Source organism: Papio anubis, chromosome 12 (genome assembly GCF_008728515.1).
Source record: "Papio anubis isolate 15944 chromosome 12, Panubis1.0, whole genome shotgun sequence".
NCBI lineage: Eukaryota > Metazoa > Chordata > Mammalia > Primates > Cercopithecidae > Papio > Papio anubis.
The window spans coordinates 107,685,497-107,711,977 of NC_044987.1; the positions used below are offsets into that span (position 1 = coordinate 107,685,497).

A 26,481-nucleotide genomic window follows, 5' to 3' on the forward strand; every position below is an offset into this window, starting at 1 on the left:
TCCAGCCCCTTCCCCACCCCACAATCCCAAGTGTTAGCAGGACCCATGGGGGAGAGCCCGTCGTTGGAGAGGGAGGGGGAACCAGCCTGTTCCGTGTCATTCTGCTGGCATTTACATGATGTTCCCTGGGTGCCACACCCAGCAGGTGCTATAAGGTTGGCATGGCCCTTGCCCAGAGGAGCTGCTAGTCTAGGGTGGTGGTGACAGACAGGGGTGCTTGAAGTGGCATGTGTTGTCCAGGAGGTACAAAGGGCTGTGGAGCCTGGGGGCGGGGGAGAGAGTGCTTCTGGGTGGGTGGTATCAAAAGGCTTCCTTGAGGTGGTGACATTTGGGAAGGTCCCTGAAGATGAATAGGATTTGGCAGGATAGAGGGGGCTTCAAAAAGTGCATTCCAGACAGAAGGAAGAGCTGCAGCACAGACTCAGAGGCAAGGAAGGAAGAGCAAGAAGAAGGGAGGTCCTCAGGGTTGCTGAGCCTGGAAGCACATGAAAGGAAAGCTGTCACCTCCTTTTGTCTGGGTCTGGGGCTCAGGAGAAGAAGCAGGAAAGAAGTCAGCTCCCTTTTCCCTGCCCATTCTTTTCCCCCACTTGCCAGGGTCCCTGATGGGGGGAAGGAAGGGACGGGGGAGGAAGGGAAGGGAGAGGAGCAAAGGGCAGGCAGCCACCCAGCAGCTGTGGCTTCCACTTTAGGGATCCTCACTGGCCGCTGCGTGAACTACAGCTCTGTGTTCCGGACCTGTGAGATCCAGGGCTGGTGCCCCACGGAGGTGGACACGGTGGAAATGTAAGGCTCCAAGACAGATGGAAGGAGACAGGCCCCCACCTCAGCTCCCCTCTGCCCATGTGGGAGCTGTGCATCTCTGAACTTGAGGAGAGTCTGTGACTCTCCCCAGTATTGTCCCTTCCTGGTGTGTGGGAGGGGTGGACTCAGGCCCAGGGTATCATCTTCCCCAGCCCACTCACCTGCCTCCTCCTCCCGCTCTGACCCTCAGGCACAGACAGTCCCTTCCTATAGCCCGCTCTCAAGGTGCCCTTTATCTATAAGAGCTCTCCCTTTGGAGGCGTCCACCAGGAAAGGTCGCCCGGGGGTGAAAACCTTCATTTCCCCCTCTTCCTCCTGGAAAGCTGAGGCCTCCTGTGCTCACCCACAGGCCCATCATGATGGAAGCTGAGAACTTCACTATTTTCATCAAGAACAGCATCCGTTTCCCCCTCTTCAACTTTGAGAAGTGAGTCCCCACTTTTTCCCTAAAGCCAAGATGCAGGCACCCCCAGCCCTGCCACCTTGTTTTCAGGGAAGTGGAGATGCCCCCTCGCCACAGTTCTTCCCACTTCCACTGACCCATCTCCCGGGGCCTCCATTCCCAATCTCCCAACGGGCCTTGGCCACTGAGGATCAGGTGAACTTTGGGGTCAGTTTCTCTGCCAGCCTCCCTGCCTTGGGGCTCAGATCCAAATGGGAGTTTTGCTTGGGGTAGGAGAGGGACAACTTAGGCCTAGTCCTGGGTGGAGGATGCCTTCAACGGTTGAAACCCTTTCGGTCTCGTCCCATTTCTTTTTCCCCACATCTAGCCCATGTGTGGAAATCCCTTTTCTCTTAGTTCAGTCCCCCTTCATTGACTCATTAATTCCACAGCTACTCGGTGGGCATTGGCCATGTGCAGAGGGCAATGCCAGGCACTACAGAAGTGCACTAGGCCAGGCTCAGTGGTAAAGGCCTGTAATCCCTGCACTTTGGGAGGCCGAGATGGGTGGATCACGAGGTCAGGAGTTTGAGACCAGCCTGGCCAACATGGTGAAACCTCGTCTCTACTGAAAATACAAAAAAAAATTAGCCAGGCACGGTGGCGCACACCTGTAATCCCAGCTACTTGGGAGACTGAGGCAAGAGAATCGCTTGAACGTGGGAGGCGGAGGTTGCAGTGAGCCTAGATTACGCCACTGCACTCCAGCCTGGGCAACAGACAGACTCCATCTAAAAAAAAAAAAAAAAAAAAATTGCACAAAGTAACCAGGAATGATTCCTGACCTCCCGAACTCCCAGCCTGGCAACTGGAGATTAGTCACCGATGTACATCACCCTGATACAGGGAAGGGGGTGATGGGGCACCAGAAAGATGCAGGGAAAGGAAAGAGGGGAGGGAGATGGCGAGGTCCAGATGAAGGCTGAGGGCTCAGATCCCCCCTAGGCATGGAGGGCTCAGATCCCTGCTAGGCGTGGAGGGCCCTGAGGCTCCGGAAGGCGGGGGGCGGGGGCGGGGAGATTGCATAAGACGATCTTCCCATGAACCCTGGGCCGACCTCTCTCTCCGCTCCTCCCCAGGGGAAACCTCCTTCCCAACCTGACAGCCAGGGACATGAAGACCTGCCGCTTCCACCCGGACAAGGACCCTTTCTGCCCCATCTTGCGGGTAGGGGACGTGGTCAAGTTTGCGGGGCAGGATTTTGCCAAACTGGCGCGCACGGTGAGGACCTAGCCGTTCTTCCGCGACCCCAAACTCCCCAACTTCAGCCCTTTCCCAGATTTCAGGGCCCTTTGGCCGGCACTGGCCAGGAGCCGCCGCGAGACAGCGCCACCTGGTGGAAGCATCCCGGGCCTGCCACTGGCTTTGTGCCTGAATCCTTTCTCCTCTCCCCACGCGGAGCTGTCTTGCCCGCCCCCGCTCCCGCTGAGCCCACCTTCCTCAAGCCTCAGTTTCCCACTCCTATCTTCACACTTCACCTCAGGGAAAGGCCTTAGATCTGTGGTAACCCCTAAACGATGGGAAAGTAGACCTGTGGCCACTTTCTCCTGTGTTGTAGCTAAAGGACTGAAGATCCCAAAAATAGGACTCAGAGGCTCCAGTGTCCACAGCCGAGCCACAGCCTTTTTTTTTTTTTTTTTTTTTTTTTTTGAGACGGAGTCTCGCTCTGTCGCCCAGGCCGGAGTGCAGTGGTGCGATCTCGGCTCACTGCAAGCTCCGCCTCCCGGGTTCACGCCATTCTCCTGCCTCAGCCTCCCGAGTAGCTGGGACTACAGGCGCCCGCCACCTCGCCCGGCTAGTTTTTTGTATTTTTAGTAGAGACGGGGTTTCGTTAGCCAGGATGGTCTCGATCTCCTAACCTCGTGATCCCTCGGCCTCCCAAAGTGCTGGGATTACAGGCCTGAGCTACCGCGCCCGGACACCACAGCTCTTCTTTACTGAGCAGCATGTGACACATCACTTTCCTTTCTCCCTGCCTCCGTCTCCCACCTGGAGGATGGGAGGAAATCATTTGTCACGACCTCCACCCCACCCCCACCCTGGCCCAGCGCAGGGAGTCGGAGGGCGAGAGGAAAGCTCATACCCGGCCCCTTTCTTCAGGGAGGAGTTCTGGGCATTAAGATTGGCTGGGTGTGCGACTTGGACAAGGCCTGGGACCAGTGCATCCCCAAATACTCCTTCACCCGGCTGGACAGCGTTTCTGAGAAGAGCAGCGTGTCCCCAGGCTACAACTTCAGGTAATCCCCTGTCTCCTGGGACATCAGGAGAAGAAGGTGCGGGCTGTTCTAAAGAAGTTTATTTCAAGCAGCAATGTTTATCGGGGAGACAAGGTCCCACATACATCCACTCACCCCCGGCGCCAAGTCCCACCTCAGGTTTCATTTCAAATCAGGAAGGACTCTCTAACAGCCATTAGGGTCTAGCTGGGTGTCCTGGGAGACAGTGTCTCCTTATCACTGGAGGGGAGCACGCCAAGGATTCCTGCTGCAGGTCAGTAGTTAGAAGAGACGGCCAAGGTCTCTTGAAATACTGGGGTTTTGCGATTCTTTGCCTGTTCCTAACACTGGCCTGAAACTGTAACGTGCTTAAGTGACTTCCAGATAGGTGCAGTCCCTGCCCTGGGCCTGAATTTTCTAAGGTTTCTCATTCTACAAAGTAAGGGTGATAACTGGTATCGTTTTACATTTTACAAGATGGCACTTTTGCGTGTCTGTCCACAAACATGTGTCACCAATAGCAAATTATAATTGTCATTGGCTCTTCTTCAATGCCTCTCCAAACGAGAACTCAGACCAGTCTTTAAATGTCATCCCAATGGCTTTGAGACTTCAGGGATCTTTTCAGGTTTTGTTTTGTTTTGTTTCTCCATTTTGAAGAAAGGGAGAGAGGAATCAGAGAATAAACTGTTTGGAAGTAACTGAAAGCACTTGAACAAGCCATTGGTCTTCTCCCATCCTAATTTTCCCATCTCTGAAATGGTGATAGTACCGCTGTAATCTTCAGGATTCAATTAACCAATGTGTGAAAAGCTTCAGCTTTCTGTTTTGTTTGTCTCTTACTTTTTTCTGAATCATTCATTTATCGATTAATCCATTAAACATGTACCAATTGTCTACAACATGCTAAGGACCGTACTCAGTTATCTTAGGTTAGCAGTTCTCAAAGTGTAGACTACAAGGTCAACACTACTTATTAAAAGTTTTATTTTCTTTTTAATTGATAAATAACAAATGTGTATATATATGGGATACAATGTGATGTTTTGATACGTGTATACATTGTAGATTTCCCCCAATTTTTGAAGATCCTGAAGTTTCTGGCCGGGGCCTGTTTAAGTACACAACATTATACACTAAACAGCTTAAATAGACTAAATAGGCTGTGACCAGGGGGAAAAATACATAAGAATATATTTCAGTTACATTTGAACATAAGAATATACTTTTGAATATATTCAAATAATTGTTACTCAAATTTCCTTTGTTGAGGTGGTATTCTCTGATACAATGGCATACATAAGCCAAAAATAATCATCTCACCTTTTTAAAATGTTAATTTATCACTTAAAAAATAATTGCCCACCCCATTAAGCTTTATATTTAATAGTTTAAAATATACATGTATATTCTCTGGAAAGAAGAATCTTTAAAAATTGAAAGTACTTTCATAATCAACTCCAAACTTTAAAAAAACCATAGGAAACAACACATATTTTAAAGTAGGTTAAAAATACTGTTCGGCTCACTGGCAGAAATTGGCATATTTATTCAGTTGGTATATCACACTGAGATCAATACAAAGGATATTTGTATGGTGGCTTAAAATAGTAACATATTAATAAAATTCTCTTGATCTAAAGTGCAAGTTTTCATCTACATAACTTCCCTTTGGCCATTGGGAATTCTTTAATCCTCCAAATAACTCATTTGGCAGGAAAGCTTATGAAGAATGTGAATATTATAAAGACCCCCAACTACTGATATCATACAGTTTTAGAACAACATCTCTCATCTAAAGAAAAATTGGTCTGGAGTTCTTCATCTCCAATTTCTTGCACTGCAGCTGCCTTCCCTCCCTCCCGACCTGAGCACAGAAGGATGTGAGCTAGACCTGGTCCTAAATAAGCTTGGAGGGTATTTGGGGAGGCGGGACAGAGTATCTCCAAAGACCCTGCCTGTGTAATACCCAGAGGCCTAAGAGAAACCACCCCCTCTTAGGACCTCAAATAATTGACTCTTCCAACAATGCCCTCCAGGCCAGAGAAGGAGGCACAGCTGCTTAGTTTGACCCTTGTGATTTAAAAGTTTCCAGAGGGCCAAAGTAATTGCCCTGACATTGGGGGATATCTGATATCCGTGGCAAGCAGAGGGCTCTGCCCAAGCCCCTTCCAGTCCCTTCACCTGGGTGCCCACCCACCACCCTCCTGTGACCCTCAAACTGCTGGCACCCAAGGCTAAGCTAAGAGCCCACGTGTGGGAGGCTGCAAAGCCGTCTTTCTGAATCCTCGAATAGGAGAGAGGGTCACAAAGCCAGGTTCAGTGTGGCTCACAGTGCACTTTCTATGATATGGTAAAATTTACACTGTTTTTTAGAATCTCACCAAGCTACTTACCGGTAGAAACCATACTAGTCACCCTGTATGCAAAACGTTTTGTGTGCTTCAGCTCAGCATTCCTTGCCCGCCCTACAAAGTAGGTACTACAATATCCCCTGCAACTTTACCGAGGAGAAGATGGAGCCTCACTGTTAGATAAGGTTCTCAAAGTCACAAAGCAAGCAAGAGGGGGAGCCTGGATTCAAAACATATTTCTTTGGATGATCTCCACCCCAGCCAGGAAGACTAGGGACATTTGTACTTGTTAATCCTCAGAAAAAAAAGCCTGCCTATGTGGTTGACACTTTCATCCCTGCTTAAAAACAAAGAATCCAAGTTCCAGGGAGATTTAAAGACTAGCAGATGCTGGCGGTGCAATTCATAGCCTGGCCTTTGTCTCCCAAACAAATTCATTTGCCGCTCCCTCCAACAGAGGCAGTATTTTCAACACCCCTACTGTCGCCGTTTGCTCTGGAGGGAATGGAATTATTCAGCCAAGATTCGGCCTTGTTTGAATCTGCTAACTAAGACATCCAGAGGCAGCTAGAGATTCACATTTCCATCACTAATTACATTCGCAGCTCCCTTCCAAATGTCACTCCCCCCGCCCCTACTTTTTGTAGCTTTTTGCCTGCAGAATCAGAGATTTTGAGAATTTATAGCTGTTGAAGTTCCCTTGCAGTCACCCAAAGTCAGGTGGTCACTTTACAGATGAGAAAGCGGAAGTTCCAAAGGGGGCATCTTAGAGTAGCCTCAGAGGTCATTGGATCTCAACTCCTAATTTGACCCCTGTGATTTAAAAGAGTTTATAGAGGGCCCATGTAATCACCCTGACACTGGGGGATCTCTGATATCCGTGGCAAGCAAACTGGCCTGCTCCAGTCATTGGAAAGGTGACCTCAAATTGAGCCAAAATGTTCTCCCTTCAACTCCTCCCCAGCGTACTTGGTGCTGTCCATGCAAATTAATCTTTATTTCTGTGGTCCCCTGAAGATTCTGTTCTTCCCCTACCTGAAATTTAGTGGAGAGATTTTATTTTTACTCCTTGGTCTGTTCTGCGTGGCTAAAAGACTCTGTGGGCTGCTTTAACTTAGTATTTTTATGAAGCCTCTTTCCAAGCATATTGAGATTGCAGTCGGTGGGGTCATCTGGATTTCTAGCAGACAAAGTGCAGCAATTTCTAAAAATAAGAACCGTTGGGAGTCGCCAGTTCAGTGGTGCACAAGTGAAAGGCGCTCTCAGCAGAGCCCTGCAGCTCTTCAGGAGGCTCTCTTCTCTGTTGGCGAGATTTCTGAGGCCCGGGTAGACCCTCGATTCACAGAACAGGACTTTAACCAGAGTACTATGTTTCCCAAAGTCCTGGGAGCAGGTGATGGTGTGTGTGTGTGTGTGTGTGTGTGTGTGTGCACATGTGAGTTCGTGAGAGTGGGTGTATTTGTTAGTGGGTGAATGTGTGAGGCTGAGAGTGAGTGTGTCTGTGTGTGTGTGTATGCGTGAGTGTATAGGCATTGATGGTGCAATGACAGATTAAAAATACTGTATCCGTCAGGGTCCCCGCAGGAAACAGATGGCACATTCTAACTGGGTAATCTGAGGAGAGTTTAATAAAGAGACTGTTTCAAAGGTGTGGGCAGGGTGGACGGAAACCACACAGGATAGTGCAGTACCAGGGCCAGAAACAGGACACCGGTTACCACCCAGGTCTGAAGAGGCGAGGAGAGGAAGCAGTGACAGGAACATGGAGACGGACAGAGCTGTGAGCAGAGGACAGCCTGACGTGTGGCTGTGACTCGGGAGAGCCTCACCGGAAGCCAGAGCTGAGGCAGAGCGGCCCACTGAGGCAGCCCAGGGCAGGGTGAGGAAGGGAGGAGCGTGGACCAGAGGGACAACTGCAGAGATGTCCAGGACAAGTCCTGACGACTTTCATCTGTGAAATCACAGCCCTTCCTTAACTTTCAGAGGTCTCTAACTGCTTTATGCCCCCGATGAGAAGTGGGGAAGATGCATCCAAGGAAGATGCACATATTCACAGACATGAGAAAATTCGCAGGCAAGTTATCTTCTTAAAGGATATTTTCTTTCTTTCTTTCTTTTTTTTTTTTTTCTTTGAGACAGAGTCTTCTTCTGTTGCCCAGGCTGGCGTGTGCAGTAGCTTAGTCTGTGCTCAGTGCAACTTCCACCTCCCAGGTTGATGCAATTCCCCTGCCTCAGCCTCCCCAGTAGCTGGGATTACAGGCACCCGCCACCACGCCCAGCTATTTTTGTATTTTTAGTAGAGACAGGATTTCACCATGTTGGCCAGGCTGGTCTCCTGACCTCAAGTAATCCACCCACCTTGGCCTCCCAAAGTGCTGGGATTATAGGCGTGAGCTACCACGCCTAGCCAAGTTATTTCATTTCTACAAATAAGATATAAATACATTCTCGGAGAAATAAATCCAAGCAATTCTGTTGTATACAGAGTAATGACATGGGAAGTCCCCTTCATTCCCTAGGCCTGCACCCTTTGCAGGGAGTTAACATCTGGGACAGTTTAATGAGTTTCCTTCCAGTTCTTATTCTATGCATTGATATTTATACAGCATAAAATTCCAAGACTTTGAGGCCCTCTAAAAGCCTATCCCATAGCCAGGTGTGGAGGCTCCCGCCTGTAATCCCAGCACTTTGGGCGGCTGAGGCGGGAGGATCCCTTGAAGCCAGGAGTTCGAGACCAGCCTCGGCAGCAATAGCAAGACTCCTTCTCTATAAAAATAAGTTTAAAAATTCTAAAAAATAAATAATCAATGAAAGCCTATCCCTGCACCTCAGATTAAGCGCCCTAGAGTTAAGTTTGCAAAGCCCTGTCACACCTATTTTTGACAGGATTCACAGCTTGCCATCTTTCCCCACCCCCCAAGGTAGGCTCAGAAAGATTTTGAAACTTGCCTGAGATTATACAGCCTAATTAAGAGGCACATCAGGACTCAAATCCAGGGATTTGATCTATATCCATTGCTTCCAGCATACCTTGCGCCATCACATGGCTTGCAAAAAAGGAAAAAAAAAATAGCCGTAAGAGATATACCCGGTGGCGATGGCTGGTGTGATTGATGGGAGAGAATCCAAACGGTGCATTTCAAAATGCCTGATTTCTTGTTTCTCCTCTGAGAGTTCCTAAGACAGCTTTGCTACTAAAAGGCAACGCAGTTTTGGATTTCCTCTCTTGGTGTCTGGGACAAAAAAACACTTGTTCAGCTGCTAGATGTTCCTGGTGCGGTAGGTGTTTCTAGTGATCGTTTCATGTTGGAAATGTACCCACAGCAGCTTTCATGAAGCTCGGAGATTTGGCGCCTGTCCTGCTTCCAGGCAAAAACGTGTGGATCAGCAAGATCTTAGGCCAATTGACAGAGACAGAATCGAAGTGCACCCTTGGCTTTGATCATTCTCTCTACAATCTGGATTTTTCTCTTTCCAAAAGCCATAGAATATGTGTTAAAAGCAGCCAGCACCATCATTTCCACAGAAACACTTGAAGGCCCTCTTCCATGGGAAGTGTACTTGCTTGAATTCTCCGTAATCCATTTGCTTCCTCATCTTTTTTAGGTTTCAGTGGAAGTGATGCAATTAGAGTGATCCTGGATTTAGACAGCCCTTTATCATGTTCATGCCTACCCTATTCTCACAGCAACCAGTATTATTCATAGAAAATACTAGCTAACACTCATTGAACACTTACCAGTGAGCCAGAGAATTAGCAGATGCTCTGTGTGGATTATCTTGTTGACCCTGAAGAGGGAACATTTTAAAGCCAGGAGTGGTGGCTCACACCTGTAATAATCCCAGCACTTTGGCAGGCCAAGGTGGGCGGATCATGAGTTCAGGAGTTTGAGACCACCCTGGCCAACGTAGTGAAACTCCGTCTATACTTAAAAAAAAAAAAAAAAAAAATTAGCCAGGCGTGGTGGCACGCACCTGTAATCCCAGCTACTCAGGAGGCTGAGGCAGGAGAATCTCTTGAACCCAGAGACAGAGGTTGCAGTGCGCTGAGATGTCACCACTGCACTCCAGCCTGGGCGACAGAGTGAGACTCTGTCAAAAATAAAAAAGTCAAAAAAGAAGTAACAGCTCAAGAGAACATTTTAGAACTGGATACCTGAGCTCAGGGGTTTCATCTACCTGCCCAAGGCCACACAGCTCCTACTGCTGGTGCCAGAATTCAAACCCTAGCAGCCTGGCTCCAGAGCCTGTGCTTGCAACCACAAGTAGGACCAGTGTGGTAACTCCCATTCTACAGATGAGGAAACTGAGGCCCAAAAGATCCCCCTTGGGAGCAGACAGCGAGTAACCTGGCTCTCAGGTACATCTTCTGGCTCCAGGTCCATTGATCTTTCCCTACCTTATTAATTAAAGATAAATTAATAGTAATGCATTTTTAAAAGATCAACAAGAAGCATTTATTTTAATGTCTGCCTTTGAGGTTGATTTAGTGCCTGGAATATGAATAAATAAGGATGGCTTTGGGCCCTTCTCTAAGGAGAAGAGTTCCAGCGTGTTCTAAGGATGTTGCCCCACCCTGAAGCAGAGTCTGCCAGGAGATATTTTCCTATCAGTATGAAATCAACTGTAAAAGTGTATTTCAGCTGGCAAAATTACTTCCCACCAGGCAAAGCTTTGCTGAGAACACCACCACTTTCACTTAGAAACCCAAATTCCAGGCCCAAGTTTTCCCTTGCAAGTCAAACCCGGCTCCCGCCAGTTTGTTGCTGTTTTTCCTGCTGCTGTAACAGTTACGTGTCCCTGCTTTAAGAAGGAATTTCCACCACTCCATGAGAGGATGGATCATTTCTAAACAGATGTCTGAGAGCTTCCAAGGGATTTGTACATCGTGATAAAAAAACCCTTCTCCATTCAGCAAACGTTTATTGACTGCTGACTACTGCGAATGTCAGCTCAGCATGGGGAAGTACTTCTAACAGTGAGAGCTATCCAAAGCTAAATTTGGGCTGCTTCTACAGGTAGTAAGTTTCCTTGCACTGAATGTATTCAGGCATCGGCAGGGAAACCCTTTGTAGATAATGTAGGGAGAACTTTGAAGGTCTCTTTCAACTTCCAGATTATATCACATGCTGGGCTTTGTGGTGAACGCAGAGATGAACCAGACCAGTTCCTAGAATCAAGCAAGTTTTAATATAGTGATGATAAACTTGAATCCAAATAACAAAAATGCTTATACAAAAAAAAAATATTTTGTGCTGGGGCAAGCTGAGGATAGTCAAGATGAAGCAGAGGTAAAGCAGAAGGAGCCCAGGCTGTGGGCTACAGTTCAGGCCTTGCTGTAAATCCTGGATGTGATGTAAAGCACATCTCATCGCCTCTGTGGGCCTCAGTTTCTGCCTCTGTAAAATGGGCTGGTTAAAGATGATGATCTTTTAGGCTCCTTCAAGCTCTAAAAGTCTGAATCAAACGTGTGTGGGTGTGTGAGGAAGGGCTGTGGAAATTTGGGCTGCTGAAGCATGCACTATTATTTATAGACCTATCACAATCGCATTGGAATGGAGCTCCAGCCCTGCCCTGCAGAAGCGCATCTGACAAATGATTTATTATGGTAATTGACGTTTGTACTTACTCATTCTTTATCTATTGCTGGTAATGCTACAAGGGAGCACACGCACACACACATGCACGCACAACATCCCAGCACTATTAGGCCTCAAAATCATTCGATTGAGTCCTGCGTTAGAGGTGTCCTGTCTGGTCACAGCTAGGGGTGTCTCAGTGAAGGGCCCAGAGGGAAAGCACATTCAGCTGGGGTTTGTGAAGAAATTTACGCAACAGGGACCAGCATGGGAGTCGAGGCACTCAGGGAACCCGTCACCACTGTAGACCCGCCGCCCCCACAGTGGGGAATGGGAGCCTGGTTTTGAGCTGGGGTACCTGACAGGAGCAGCGGTCAAAGTGACACAGCCACAGGCAAAATCAAGGCAGAGCAGGGAAGCGGCAAGCGGATACATACCCCATCCCCTTCTTCCCACCCTTGGGTCCCCTGCCAGTGCCGCCCATTGACCAAATTCCCCAGAAACCAGGGGGGAGGAAGCCAGGGAATGTGGGCTGCAGAGGTCCACCTGCAGGGCTCCCCAGACCAGAGACTGGCTCCCGGGGCAAGCGCAGAGTTTTCAGCCCACCAGGCAACCATTCCCGCTTCCCTTCAAGTGTCTGGGCTCCAGCGGCCCTTCCAGCCACGCCTGTCAGAGGAGCCCCCGGCCCTGACAACTCCGGCCCTGCCTGTGCCTCTGGGGCTGCTTTCCCCTTTTCCAGCTCGGCACTGGCAGCTGTTCGGGCTCTGTTCTTTCCTCTGATGCCTATGGCATCATCACAGTCACAGCCGTGCTGTGCTTTCTCCACAGCTGAGTGTTCTCACAGACACCAGCTTAACAAGCTCCCTGCCCACTGAGGCTGCAATGAACACCTTTTGGCTTCTCTCTTAGGGAGGCCGTAGGGGTAGGCGAGGGTTTTGGAGTCAAGCAGCCAGATTTCAGATCCTAGCTGTGCCCTTTGCGGGCAGAGTAGCCTATGGAGCATGTCTGTGCCTTTCCCCAGCCTGTAAAATCAGGAATGTTGCCTGATGACCAGTACACAATATTAATAGAAAGCTGTGTGCTAGGTACTGTGCTCAACCTTCACATTCCAGAGTCGTTTTATCCTCTAGGCAACCCTACAGCTACTGCTCTCATCTCCATTTTACAGATGGAAAAACAGACTCAGAGAGGTAATTCACCCAAGGTCTTATAAACTAGGTGGCATAGCCAGGATTCAGGCCCAGGACCATCTCATTTCAAAGTCCCTAAGCTGCCAGCTACCTCGTTCAGTTGCTGTGAGTCCTGAATGAAACAACAGGTATGGAAGCCTCTAGCCTAGTGCCTAGCAGGAGTGACTGTCCTGCATGTATTTTCCTACTCTTTCCCCCATTGCCCCTATCGAGAGGCTGGCTCCCACCAGTGGCACCCACTTTCCCACCTAGCTCGCTGCCGAACCTAACCGTCTTCTGCTGGGGAGAGAAATAGCCTGTTGTTAACACCTTATACTAGCTCCACGTGCAGAATTGGGAGCATCTGGAGAAACCGGCGACAGCAGGAGGGAGCCCTGAGGACAGCCTAGCTAAACTCAATCTTTGAGATGTCAAGAATCCCAGAAGTTCATTTATTCTTCTAGCAAGCATTTACTCAACCCCCTACTGTGGGCATGAGGCCTTTGGGCAAACAGAAACAGTGAGATATGAGGTCAGGTGCGGTGGCGCATGCCTGTAATCCCAGCACTTTGGGAGGCCAAGGTGAGCGGATCATGAGGTCAGGAGATGGAGATCATCCTGGCCAACATGGTGAAACCCTGTCTCTGCTAAAAAATAAAATTAAAAAAGTACAAAAAATTAGCTGGGCATGGTGGTGCACACCTGCAATCTCAGTTACTCAGGAGGCTGAGGCAGAAGAAACGCTTGAACCCGGCAGGTGGCGGTTGCAGTGAGCCGAGATCGCGCCACTGCACACTCCAGCCTGGCGATAGAGCGAGACTCTGTCTCAAAAAAAAAAAAGAAAGAAAGAAAGACAGAAACAGTGAGATATGGCTAATAGTCTGCAGTCCATAGTCCAAATTATCAGCTATAGTCTGGTGTGGCAGATACTGTAGTAGAGGCCTGAATCCTAATAGAGACAGAAAAGGCAGCCCCAGGGGATGTCCCAGTCTCAGCTCATGGCCCTGGTTTGTAGCATTTGCTGGATTTTTGTGAGGTAAATACTCCAGGATGGTCAATTTCAAGCTACCAGGGTGAAGTCACTAAACATGGAATTGGGAAGAGATGCACACAATTGGCTGCCAACTGGGGCGTGTGGACCCAGCCGCTGCCACTTCCATCTGCCTCTACCCCCCAGCCCACCAACCCTCTTCCAGCTGCTTCAGAAACACCACGTTCTTTCCCATGAGAGGGCCTGCAGTTCCCTCAGCCAGGAAAGCGGCCCCTACCTCTGGCCTTCTTGCCCTTTTAACTCTCCATCCTTCAAGCCCCAGCTCGAGGGTCACTTTCTTTTTTTTTTTTTTTTTAATTTTAGGTTCTGAGATACATGTGCAGGATGTGCAGGTTTGTTACATAGGTAAACGTGTGCCATGGTGGCTTGTTGCATCTGTCAACCCGTCACCTAGGTATTAAGTCCCGCGTGCATTAGCTATTTATCCTGATGCTCTCCCTCCCCTCACACTCCCAACAGGCCCCAGTGTGTGTTGTTCCCCTCCTTGTGTCCATGTGTTCTCATTGTTCAGCCCCCACTTATGAATGATAACATGCGGTATTTGGTTTTCTGTTCTTGTGATAGTTTGCTGAGGATGATGGCTTCCAGCTTCATCCATGTCCCTGCAAAGGTCATGATCTCATTCCTTTTCATGGCTGCATAGTACTCCATGGTGTATACATACCACGTTTTCTTTATCCAGTCTATCATTGATGGGCATTTGGGTTGATTCCATGTCTTTGCTATTGGGAACAGTTCTGCAATAAACATGCATGCAGGTATCTTTATAATAGAAGGATTTCTATTCCTTTCATTATATACCCAGTGATGGGATTGCTGGATTAAATGGTATTTCTGGTTTCAGGGTCCTTTTCACATGAAGCCTTGCCTAACCCCCAGCCTAGGTCAGACATCTAACCATGCTCATAGAATGGCACTCCTCTCCTTCCCAGCCCTTCCTTATATCTGATTTTAGCTACTTATGGGTTTGTGTGGTTAATTAGTATTTCTCTCCTTCTCATGACAGCAGAGCTTGGCAAGGTGACAGCAGAGCTTGGCAAGGTATCAGCAGTATCTGAAACAGTATCTGGCACAGAGTAGGTGTGCTCCAAATATTTGTTGAATGCTAAAAGAACGAGAGGCCATCTGAGCTGGACCCTAATGGATGAATTGGAGTCTGCACGGTGGAAAAGGGAGGCAAGAGGAACAGCATGGGGAAAAGCATAGACGTCTGTGTCTGTGGGATGTGTTCAGGAAATGCAGGAAGGCAGGTAGTCTGGTGTGGCTGGAACTTGAGTGTGTGGCAGGAAGAAGAGCCTGCAGATAAGGCAGGTGGACTGGGCCAGGTCGGGAGGGCCAAGGTATCAAATGGTGCTGTCATTCTCACCAACCCCAATCCTAACCATGAAAAAAAAAAGCGATCTGGTAAGAACCAGAGGACTTGGGGGAAATCAAGCCTTGGGCATGGTGTATGTAGCTGAGCCATTCCCCTTTTTGGATGAGGAGGCTGCAGGGTCCTTCTGTCCTGACACTGCACGGCCCCCCAGGCTTCCTGTTCTGCTCCCAGCCAGGGATTCTGGGCATGGAGACCCACCTAGCAAATGCAAAAAGATGCCCCAGCCGGAGAACAAAATTAGTTATGACCTCACAGAAATCAGGCAATGAAAGAACGGTGTAGAATGCTGGCTAAGAGTGTGGGTCCGACGACTGGACTGCCTGAGTTCGAATCCCAGCTTCACTCACTGTTGGTTTTGTGACCTTAGACAAGTTGCTTCACCTCTCTGATCTGATTCCTCAGCTGTGATATGGGAGTAGCAACAGTACTTAAATGCAATGGGGTGGTTATGAGCATTAAATGAGCTAATAAGCATAAAGCACGTAGCACAGTGTCTGGTCACAGAGGAGCACTCAGTAGATGCTGGCTGTCATTATTACTAATATCATTATCTACAGGAGCCAGGAGAGTGTAATCATCAAAGTCAATGTAGATATTGTTTCATTTTATCTTAATGCTAGGATAAGAAAGGGATGCGTTTTAAGCACTGGCTATATATGGACACTCTCTCAACTCATCCTCCTCAGAGCTCTTTTTCCTCCCATTTTTCAGTTGAAGTAAAAAACTCAGAGAAGTCGATTGACTTTCCCAAGATCAAGAAGCTAATTCACAACAGCCATAGCACCGCACCCACATCCCCTAGGGCCTCCTTAGAGGGTTTACTCCTGGGATGTAGCATCAAGGGACTGTGCCCTCTGTCTAATCCCGAGTAACTCCCCAACTTCAGCTCTTTCTTTGTCCCTTGGTAAATTACATCCCTTGCCCATGAAATTCTGGGAGTTTGTAACAGTCAGGGTTAGTATTGCTAGTTGTTATAACAAACCAACCCCTCATTTCGGTGACTTAATGTGAAGGTCGATTTCTTGCCTATGGCACAGTGCACTGTGGGCCAGTGGGGGTAGGGAGCTCCGTGCAGTCATTCAGGGCTCTAGGTTCCTACCATCTTGACTCAGCCTCTCTAGAGTCTCAGAGTCCTCTCCTGACTCCTGAGCAACTGGCCGTCCGGTGAGGAAAGGGAAGACGTAGAAGGTACACTGCTCTAAACCACCTCAGTCCAGAGGGAACAGACCTCACTGCCATTCACATTTCACTGGCAAAAACTAGTCATGGGGCCGCAGCTAAATGCAGGGGACTGGGAAATGTGGTCTAATCATCTGCAAAGAGAGGAGATAACCAGATCCTGGTGACCAATGAGCCGTCTCTGCCCCAGGGGTGGGCAGATTCTGTGATCCCCATCAGCCACAGAAGAGTGCAGAAGCTAGGACTCCTGGGTTACCCCTCCTGTCTGCAGCCTGGGCCCACACTCCCTGAGCTCTGTTCCTCCTCCCTCCACCCGGGAAGAGAACCAGTCCCCGCCAACCCTCCTCAGAGGGTGGGTGGTTGGTGAGATAATGATCTTACCATGCTTATTGCCTCTTGGAAGGCAGGTGCTGGAGAAAAACCAAGTCCGCTTTGATTTTTCTCCCTGTTCCCTTCACATTCCTTCCCAGGATAAATTTAGCCAGCCCTCACTTTGAACGGCAGTGCCCAGGATACGACTTTTTGTTCTCCAAGTTGATGTCACTGTCAGAGCCGTTTTCATGGTTGCAGCTTTTGGCCAGCAGTGAAGATTTCAGGATCGCAGGCCCAGCCTCTGCCCTAGCCAAACATCTGTGACCTACCCTCTCGCCCCTGCCCACTTCCCATGGGCATGAGAAGCCAAATCTCTGAGACAAGGGCCTTGAATTCTCCAGTGATGTGAGACAGAACACAGTATTTAGAAGGCTTTGAGATCTCGCACAAGAGCTGCGTTATCCTTAACAGCCTCCAAGAGCTCAGAGGCAGGACGGCTCAAGGGACATGAGCATGAACTTTGGAGGCATCAGTATGGATTAGAATCCCAGCTCTGGCAAGTTACCTTCTCACCTGTTTCCTCATCTGTACGATGGGTCAACAACAGTGTGGTCTTCATGAGATTAGTGGAGATGCTTATATTAAGGAACCACCTATATTGCTGGTGCTCTATAAACAGTGGGCATGGAGACAGTGATGGTCTGTACTTACCTTCAGAACAATCTGAAAGCCACAGTAAGGACTTCCTGGAGCCTTCTGCCCATTCCAGATAATTCTTTTGCAAACTTCTTTAAAATATCCTGAGAGTCCTCCTTGAAGAATTTATGTTCTTAGACCCTGTCGTCTTTGTGGAAATGACGTCCTCTCTTGTGTCCATCCTATTATTCTCCTTTTGCTGCACCTTGAATTCGTTCTGTTTTGCCTTGGTTGTGAGGCTATCTTCCTCCACCACCTAGACTTGAACTTAGCATCATTTTAAAGCTGGTTTAGCCCCTCCCCTCTTTCCCTGACCTCCAAGCCCTCTTCCAGCTAAGTGGTTGCACTTCTTTCTGCTGCCTTCTCAGGGTCACTCTCAGTCTTACTCTGGGTCTTACGCTTTCTTGGGATCCTCTTGCCTCCCCTGCCTCTCCCTCAGCTGCAGAGCCCAAAAGGAAACACCTTCCCAGGTCAGGCTCCCCTGGAAACCATTTTTTCACTGAGTCGTTCTCAGCCTTACTGGAGCAACAGGTGCATCACTCAGGCACACCAGCTCTGCTCATGCCCACGCACAGGCAGAGAGAAAATGTGTCACCCATTCTCCTGTGCTCCCTCCTGACCCAGATAAAGCTCTCTAGGACTGAACTTGCTCCTCTGTAAAGTGGGAGTGGTCAGGGTAGGTGTCCTGAGGGGAAACAGTGGGTGGCCTCACAGGGGTGATTGAATAAAGAGACTGTACACAAAGGTGCATTCGAGGTAAAGGGAGGGGAACTAACCAGGCCAGTGAAGGGCATCTGTGCTGGCAATGAGGCCAAGCTGCTACCACCTAGGCTGGCGGGAGCGAGGAGAGGAGCAATTCCCAGAACCTGAAAAAATGCCCAGGCTGCCCAGCCACCTCAGTGCCCTGGTCTTTCTTTTTCCCTGCCCTCTGATCTCCCGTCAGTGCCTTCCATTGGCCGAACCCACCTGGAAATGGAGGCCAAAGCAGTCTTTGCAGACCAGGCTCTCAGGGCCCAGAACTGGGCACAGAAGGGACAGAGAATGGGTGTGGAGGAGCAGACAGAGTCTCCAACACAAGAATCTCAATGATGTCCGCGTTTACCCTGTCTCACCAACAGACCTTCTAGCGGGGCATGAGCACACCTGTGCTTATAGACATGGAAACAGACACCCTGAAGGCTAAGGAACCCCAGAGGCACATTAACAAGTGGTGGAGCCAGGATTTAGATTCATTTCTGCCTGATTCCAGAGCGCCCCACTGCCAGATGGCAGCCAGAGCAGATAGTGGCAGACGTTTTCCTTCCCCATCACGAGTTATCTTCCTCCCATGCCTGTAATCTCGCCATGATTGATTCACTTGGGTTGAGCATTTCCTTCTCTGTTGTACAGGTTCAAATGCAAATATCCCTGTCAGGAGCATCACGTCAATCACTGAACACTTTCAGGGAATCAGTTTCTCAGACCCCTGGTGGGAGAGGCCTGGGAATCTGTCGGGACTGGAGACACTGAGAGGGAACAATGTCGACCCCACAAGGCTAAGGAGCTTCTGGGCCCTTTCGTTCCCTTGATTTCACTTAATCCTCACCACTTTCCAAGGTTACTGGCATCAGAAACCCATTTTACAGCTGTGGGACAGTAGCCCAAAGAGATGACACTTTCCTAATGTTAGAGTTTGGCCCGTGATGGGCAGAGCCACACAGCAGAAAGTGCACTGGCTTTAGAAGCCAAAGACTGATGCGATTTGAATCCCAAATCCACCACTTCACTAACTGTGAAAGTACAGGCAAATCTCCTCTGTACCATAGGCATCTGCAAAATGGGGGTCTGAACACTCACCTCTGCGTTGAACACTAACCCCTGTTTGTGGTGAGAATGAAATGGGATCATTTTCCGAAGTCCCCAGCACAATTCATGGCACCCAGAAGCCAAGGCAGAGAAGGTGCAGGGGTCAAAGTCTTGGACTTGGGCAAATCTAGTGCTGAGCTCACCAGCTGGTGAACTCAGCAGCAGCTCTGGGTGACCCCAGACAAGTCACCTCACCCCCTCAGAGCCTCGTTTGAAAAACAGAGCCATCACATGCCTATCTATAATCATCCGCTTTCCGTTGCTTCTAACAAAATACCTGAATCTGGATAATTTATAAAGAAAAGGAATTTATTTCTTCATGTATAGAGGCTGAGAAGTCCAAGGCTGTGGAGCCAGCCGCATCTGGTGAGTCTTCCTACTGGTGGGGACTGCAGTCTCCGGCGCAGGGTGTCACATGGAGCAGAGCTGAGTGTACTAATGTGATAGCTCAGATCTCTTTTCCTCCTCTTACACACCCACCAGTTCCCCTCCCGTGATAGCGCATTAATCCATTAATCCATGAATGGATTAATCCATCCATGAGGGCAGAGCCCGGAGGGTCCAATCACCTCTTAAAGGCCCCACCTGTCAATACTGCCACGTTGGGGATTAAGTTTCAACGTGAGTTTTGGATGAGGACGTTCAAACCATAGCACTGTCCCAAAGGTTTGTTGCAAGGGTGAAATGAGACAAGGAGTCTGAAAGCGCCTTTTAAAACTGCTCTATAAATGTTAACAATAACAATGGCCAACATCAGCGAGTGTTTCCTGAGTGCTTACTGTGTTCCAGGCGCTGTCTACACCCCTGACGTGTGTGGTTTCACTCAGTTCTCATGGCAGCCTTATGAAGCAGGACTTTTGTATATTATTCCCACCTGCAAATGAGGAAATTGAGTCTCAGAGATGTTAAGTAACTGGCCCAACGTCGCACAGTCAGTAAGCGGCAGAGCCAGGCTTTGAGCCCAAATAAGCAGAGTGAGCTGGGCTCTGGGAGACCCAGACAAATGGAACTGAAGAAGCTTGGAGTCTAGCAGTGGCTCAAACTTTCTAACACATCAGAATCACTGATGAAAATTATTTAAAAGGCAAGTTCTGGCCAGGCATGGTGGGTCAGCCTGTAATCCCAGCACAGGCCAAGGCAGGTGGATCATTTGAGGTCAGGAGTTCAAGACCAGACTGGCCAACACGGTGAAACCCCATCTCTACTAAAAATACAATAGTTAGCCAGGGATGGTGGCGCATGCCTGTAATCCCAGCTACTAGGGAAGCTGAGGCAGGAGAATTGCTTAAACCCAGAAGGCAGAGGTTTCAGAGAGCCGAGATCGCACCACCGCACTGCAGCCTGGGCAACAGAGTGAGACTCTGTCTCAAAAATATAAAAATAAATGAAAGGCAAGTTCTTGGGCTGCACCCACAGAGATGCTGATTCTGTGGGTTCAGGGTGGAGCTCAGGAATCTGCTTTTATAAGAAGCCCCCAAGATGATGCTTGTGCGAGGGGTCAGCTAACCACACAGGGAGGGGCGTGGCAAGTATCTCAGAAACCGTCGGTAAGGGTTGCTCAGTGAGCGAAGACACAGGGCTCTGGAGAGCCCGGAAGGTTCAGGCAGGAGAGAAAGGAGCCCACAGAGGGACCCATCTCTGCCTCTGACCTCCAGGTTTGCTAAGTACTACAAAATGGAGAACGGCAGTGAGTACCGCACCCTCCTGAAGGCTTTCGGCATCCGCTTCGACGTGCTGGTGTACGGGAATGTGAGTCCATGGGCCAGGCAGATGGGGTGGACAGGGGAGGCAGCCCGGACCACCTCTCGGGTTCTGAAGAAGCTCCTCTGGGGGCAGGGATCTGCTGCTGGCCAGCTTTGACACCCTCAGCGGGTCACTCTCCCATCGATTCACCTGTGCGGTGAAGGGGAGGGACCTACTGATCCATGAAGAACCCTTCTGGCTCCACGTGCAGCCTCAGGCCTCACCCCCCTCCCGTGGGCCCTCTGCCCACTCGCCTTGGTCTTTGTGCACACAGGCTGGCAAGTTCAACATCATCCCCACCATCATCAGCTCTGTGGCGGCCTTTACTTCTGTGGGAGTGGTGAGTTCAGCCCCTCCAGGCTCTGACGGGCCAGCCAGAGTGGGGCCCAGACTGGCACCAGCAGGCAGGGGAGTGATGGGGGCAGCTCTGCCTCTGCCTGGAATGTAAAGTCCCCACCCCCTGCACTTGCCAGGTGCTTCAGTCTCCTTGGCCACCACCCTGCTGCGTCGGCACTGGCTGGAACATCTCCAGTCATGGAGAGCTCATTACCTCCGGAAGCAGCCTTCCCGTTTTCAGGAGGCTCCACCTGTTACAGAGTTCCTGTTTCTCACCGTGTAGCTGGGGGAGGAGGCTCTGGGTTTCTGCAGACCTGGGATGCCTTAACGAGGAACAGAGCCCACGTGGCAGGGTGGGCACAAAGCCTGCCTTCAGGGACTTCCACCCTTCCACCCCACACAGTCCTCTCTCTGTGCAGCTGTGGTCTGGGTCACCCCTAGGAGCTGGGAAGGCATCCCTGAAACATCCTGCAAAGTCCCTGGGCATTTTTCTAAGAGGGAACATCACTCAGGCCTCCCTGGAGGACTGGTCCCCACCCTGGCCTGCAGTCTGCTAATGTGCTAGCTCGGATCTCTCTGCCTCTTCTTATGAAGCCACCAGCTCCCCTCCCATGAGAGCCCGTTAATCCATGAATCCATGAATCCATGAACGGATTAATCCATCCATGAGGGCAGAGCCTGCAGGGTCTGATCGCCTCTTAAAGGCCCCACCTGTCAATACGGCCACATTGAGGATTAAGTTTCAGCATGAGTTTGGATGAGGACATTCAAACCATAGCACTATCCCAAAAGTGTGCTGCAAGAGTGGAATGTCCTGCCCACTGTTTAGGCAGCTTGGGGGTGCTGCCCGAGCCCAGCACTTCCTGCCACCCTGATCCCACCCACCCCAGGGCACCCCTCGGAGCCCACCCTGCCTCTCCTCCTCCAGGGAACTGTTCTCTGTGACATCATCCTACTCAACTTCCTCAAGGGGGCCGATCAATACAAGGCCAAGAAGTTTGAGGAGGTGAGTTGGGGGAGGGACACCCTTGGATGAAAGGGAGAGGGGGCAGGGACTCTCAGTGGCTCCCCTTCTGAGGCCTTCTGAAGGGGAGTTCACCAGCCCTCGATGAATATTTGGGGTCCAGACAAGGGAAGACTTGGCCAAGACTGGGCTCTGCAGAGAATCTTGGGGGTTCTATGGGTCATATCTGTCAAGGTCCCCACCCCGTCACCTCCCCTCTCCATTTCTGGGGCAGGACTAGGGAAGGCCATGGGATGAAGGGGGGCTCTGTTTGCCCTCGGGGTACATAGGAGGGGCCTTGGGATCACACAGACATCCTGGCTCCCCTCATGACCGGGTCATGGACACCCACTGCTGAGTCTGGCAAATGGGGTCACATGGGAGGACATTGCCCATAGTCAGAACTCAGCAACACCAGTTCTTCTGCCTGCAGGTGAATGAGACTACGCTGAAAATCGCCGCTTTGACCAACCCAGTGTACCCCAGCGACCAGACCACGGCGGAGAAGCAGTCCACCGATTCGGGGGCCTTCTCCATAGGCCACTAGGGCCTCTGTCCAGGGACCCACACTCACAAAGGCTCCAGGCCTCCCCACAGGGGACCCTGCCTGAGCAAGGGGGCATGGGAGGGAAGAGGGGCTCTCATTGCTGCTGCTCACTCCATGAGCACAGCTGGGACCCAGGTATCTGGGCCTCCCACTGCTCCAGCGGACAGGCAGTGCCCCCTGCTGAGACCCCAATCTCACCTTCACTCCTTGCCTGACCCCATCTGCTTCCTAGGACCCCTGAGGCAGGAGCACCTGAAACGTCCCTTTCCCAAAGAGTAGAGATGATGATGTAGAACAGATGGCCACAAGGGCCTACCAGGTGCCAGGCAGTTTCACACACATTATCTCATTTAATCCTTAGAGTAATCCTATGAGGTACATATTAGTTTCCCTTGTTTTGAAGATAAACCGAGGCTCAGAGAGACTGAGTCATTTGCCCCAGGCCAGACAGTCAGGAGATGAGAGAGCTGGGATGTGAACCTCCGTCTGACTAACTCCATCACCTACACCCCATGAGAGAAGAATGAACTCCTGGGGGCCTCAGCCCTGCTGCTTCAGCCGCCTCTGCCCTGACCATGACTCGGTTAGTAAAGAGTAAGCCCCATGCCTTTCCCAGCAACAAAGGCTGCATTTCAGGGAGACTGGTTAGACAGTGGTGAGGGACCCTGTCTCTGACTTGGGTGGGTCCCAGATTTAGAAGGAAACCGAAGGCATGGCTGTCGGTGAATTTTCCTCATCACACGCCACAGCTCTCTCTCCAAACCAGGGAAGGGGTCATTCTTGTTCTTCTCCGGGACCCCGCACCCACACACATCTGGCCCCTCACTCTGGGGATTTGATTCCCAGACCTGGGGTCCTGTCGTAGGCTGGGACCCTGTTCCAGGAGTTCAGCAGTCCTCATTTACAACATCGGTGAAAAGGCTCCAGTGAGGCCTGGTACCTTGTGAGCTGCTCAGCTGGGTCGGCCAGGCCTGTCCCCATAGGGTCTTAATAAGGTGCCCCGTTTTCTAAGGTTAGAAGCTAAAGGGGCCTTAGAAACCATCTTATCTAACCCTCTTGCTTACAGATGAGGAAACTGAGGCCAGAAAGGGAAAATGACTGGTTCAGTGCCACAGTTCCTGGCCAAAAAGGAACCCACATGTCCTGCCCTTCAGGGAAGGAGGCAAGAACAGGAAGCTGGGTCCATTGACCCAGACATCCTCTATCCCCTTTTCTGGCCTCTCTTACAGTGAGAGGCCCAGAAATTGCCCCAGGGCAGGGCTCTGGGGCAGACCTAGGTTTTGTGAATCCTAAGCATATACAATTTGGGGGCATCTCTTTAGAAAGAATACAAAATTAGGTGTTAGAAGGGGCTCATGCTAGTGAATGAGCCTAAAGAATGTTTTGATAGCTTCACGATAAATCTGCATCTGGCAGTCAGAGTAGGCATGATCATGAGGTCTTAGCAGCACCAGCTCAACTGTAGATGGAAGGCGGCCCCTCAACACAAGGCACAGGAAGTGGGGAAGGGGACAGCTTCAGGAGTAGTTCAGGAGGCTCAAACGGTGGGTACTTGCAAAGGCCTTGCCCAATGACCCCCCACCCCAGGGGGAGAAGGGGTAAGAAGACTGTCTCCACATAAGGCTCAGCACGACTTCCCTCACTCTGCCCTAACCCACAGCCTCATGCCCAGGATGGTAGGGCATATCTCCCCAGGGTCAGCCTTGGGAATTGGGCAGTGCCTGGAGATCTGACCAGACTATGCTTCTCCAGCAGAGACTTCAGTGAAGCCAGCACTATATTCTCCACCTGGGAGTCTCCAGGCATTCCTGGGGAATCCAGTTCTTGGGAGGCTGGGGTCATAGGGATGCTCTCTAATGGGGAGATGGAGACAGTGGTGTCCTGAAGGGACCCTCCCCCCAATCCCTCCCCTTTACCCAGATGGAGGTGGTCCTCATGCAGGTGCCTCAGCCTCTCTGGAGCCGGCCAGCAAGTGTGTGTGAGCCTGAGGTTGTCCTCCCCATATCTGAACTAAGTTACCGCTTCTGTGTGCTAGATGTAGGGTTAATATCAGTTGTGATAAAAACAGCTACCTTGTCTCTGTTGCATTATGGTTTACTCAGCACAATCACCAACATAATCACATGAATCCTCACACCAACCCTGGTGAGTCTGCTATGTTTTGTTATTAATCCTATTTGATAGAAAAAGAAATTTAAAGTACATGGAAATGAGATCTGGAACCCATGCCCATTCCTAACACTAAATTGCCTCTTTAATCATTCAGCATAAAAGCCAACATTGATTACTTACCATTGGCAGGCAATGGACCAAATGAGTGACAGGGATTGTCTAAGTCACCCCCCACTTTACAGAAGAAGAAACTGATGCATACTAAAATAAAGAAACTGAAATAGGAGAACTGGGATTTGAACCTAGAACTGTATGACTCTGGAGTCTGAGATCCTGACTTCTATGCTCTATCTGTCTGGGGAAAATCCAGAAACTTGTTAGTACCTTTTTTTTTCTATGTGTGCTCATGCAGGTAATACAGGTTTTGCTGCAGTAACAAGTAAAATCGCAAGGTTTAATACAGCAAAGTAGGTCAGACAGCCCCCTCCATCTGGTAGCTGTGCCATCTCAGACACATGGACTCCCAGGTCATTGTTGCAGGGAAAGTGAAAACTGGAGGATCACAGGGGGTAATCCGAAGACCAGGCCTGGAGTGGGTTTACTTCATCTCCAGCCACTTTTCATTGGCAGGATTCAGCAGCGTGCTGCAGAGCCCAGCTTTACTGCAAGGATACTGGGAAAGTCCTAGTTCTCTTGGGTTTCTAGGAAGAGAAAATAGTGAGCACAGCCCTGGCTCTGCTTCATTATCTCCATTTTAATAGCTTCTCTTCTCCCCCTCCCACCCCACTCCCACCATTTCCACTGATGGTTCCACACATCCTTTCCTTCTGCGTTCCTTCTCACAAAATCTTGTTCTCAGCAAGCTACCAATCAGCCTTCCAGGGGTATGAATAGATAACATTCTGGGGAATTTCTTCTCTCAAGAGTATTTCCTTTTTAATCAGGGGTTATTCAAGACTGGAAGGCCTTAATCAGCCAAAAGAATGAAAATATAAGAGTTGACGTTGAGGCCTAATGCTAGATCATGCTGGAGATTTGAGGGACATCTTGTCTACCCTGGCCTGCCTCAAGTAAGCTTCAGTCTGGAGGGGTCTTAGCCCCTCTTCTTTCCCCTCCCTACCTCTACCCCTGATTTTGACTGGCAGGATGTTGGGCTGCAATTTGGCTGGATTTGGCTAAAGCCCATTCTCCGTCAGGGAGATAAGTAGAGGTTGATATAAGGGGCTTGGCATTCAGCTGAAATACCAGTCTCCAGACCACATGCACAGAACTTCCTTTATCGCCTGTCCTTCCCACTCCCACAGACAGACGACACTGTTCTAGAAGCATAGCATCAAAAATGGGCTTATTTTAAAGCATGACTCTCCAATAGGAAAAAATAAAATAAAAGAATGGGTTTATTCATATAAAAAAAGAAAAGCTCAGTATCACTGATCACTAGAGAAATGCAAATCAAAACTACAATGAGATACCATCTCACCAGTCAGAACGGCTATTACTAAAAAGTCAAAAAATAACAGATGCTGGTGAGGTTGTGGAGAAAGGGGAACACGTACTCCCTTGGTGGGGGTGTAAATTAGTTCAGCCATTGTGGAAAGCAGCATGGCGATTCCTCAAAGAGCTAAGAGCAGAACTACCACTGGACCCAGCAATCCTATTACTGGGTATATCCCCGGAGGAACATAAGTCATTGTACCATGAAGACACAGGCATGAGAATGT

At 49.7% G+C, this 26,481-nt stretch overlaps 1 protein-coding gene across 12 annotated transcripts in view; it reads left to right on the forward strand.

Moving 5' to 3' along the window:
• Window positions 1-26,196, forward strand: part of P2RX3 (purinergic receptor P2X 3) — a 36,074-nt gene extending 9,878 nt beyond the window's left edge. Inside the window, exons 5-13 of one of the 12 annotated variants that reach the window (XR_004177556.1) lie at window positions 396-783; window positions 1,151-1,228; window positions 2,323-2,464; window positions 3,344-3,480; window positions 20,675-20,768; window positions 21,037-21,102; window positions 22,027-22,104; window positions 23,052-23,231; window positions 24,915-26,196. Coding sequence is in view for 10 of the 12 variants with exons in the window: in XM_021925750.2 (XP_021781442.2) it covers window positions 347-783; window positions 1,151-1,228; window positions 2,323-2,464; window positions 3,344-3,480; window positions 20,675-20,768; window positions 21,037-21,102; window positions 21,236-21,655 (1,374 nt within the window). In the remaining 2 variants the exon portion in view is untranslated. Of the gene's footprint in view, window positions 1-3; window positions 784-1,150; window positions 1,229-2,322; window positions 2,465-3,343; window positions 3,481-4,119; window positions 4,866-7,796; window positions 8,099-20,674; window positions 20,769-21,036; window positions 21,103-21,235; window positions 22,002-22,026; window positions 22,105-22,534; window positions 24,725-24,914 lie in introns of those variants that run through there. The other 11 variants (XR_004177555.1, XM_021925747.2, XM_021925746.2 and 8 more) reach the window with 11 other exon arrangements.
• Window positions 26,197-26,481: the final 285 nt, after the last annotated feature.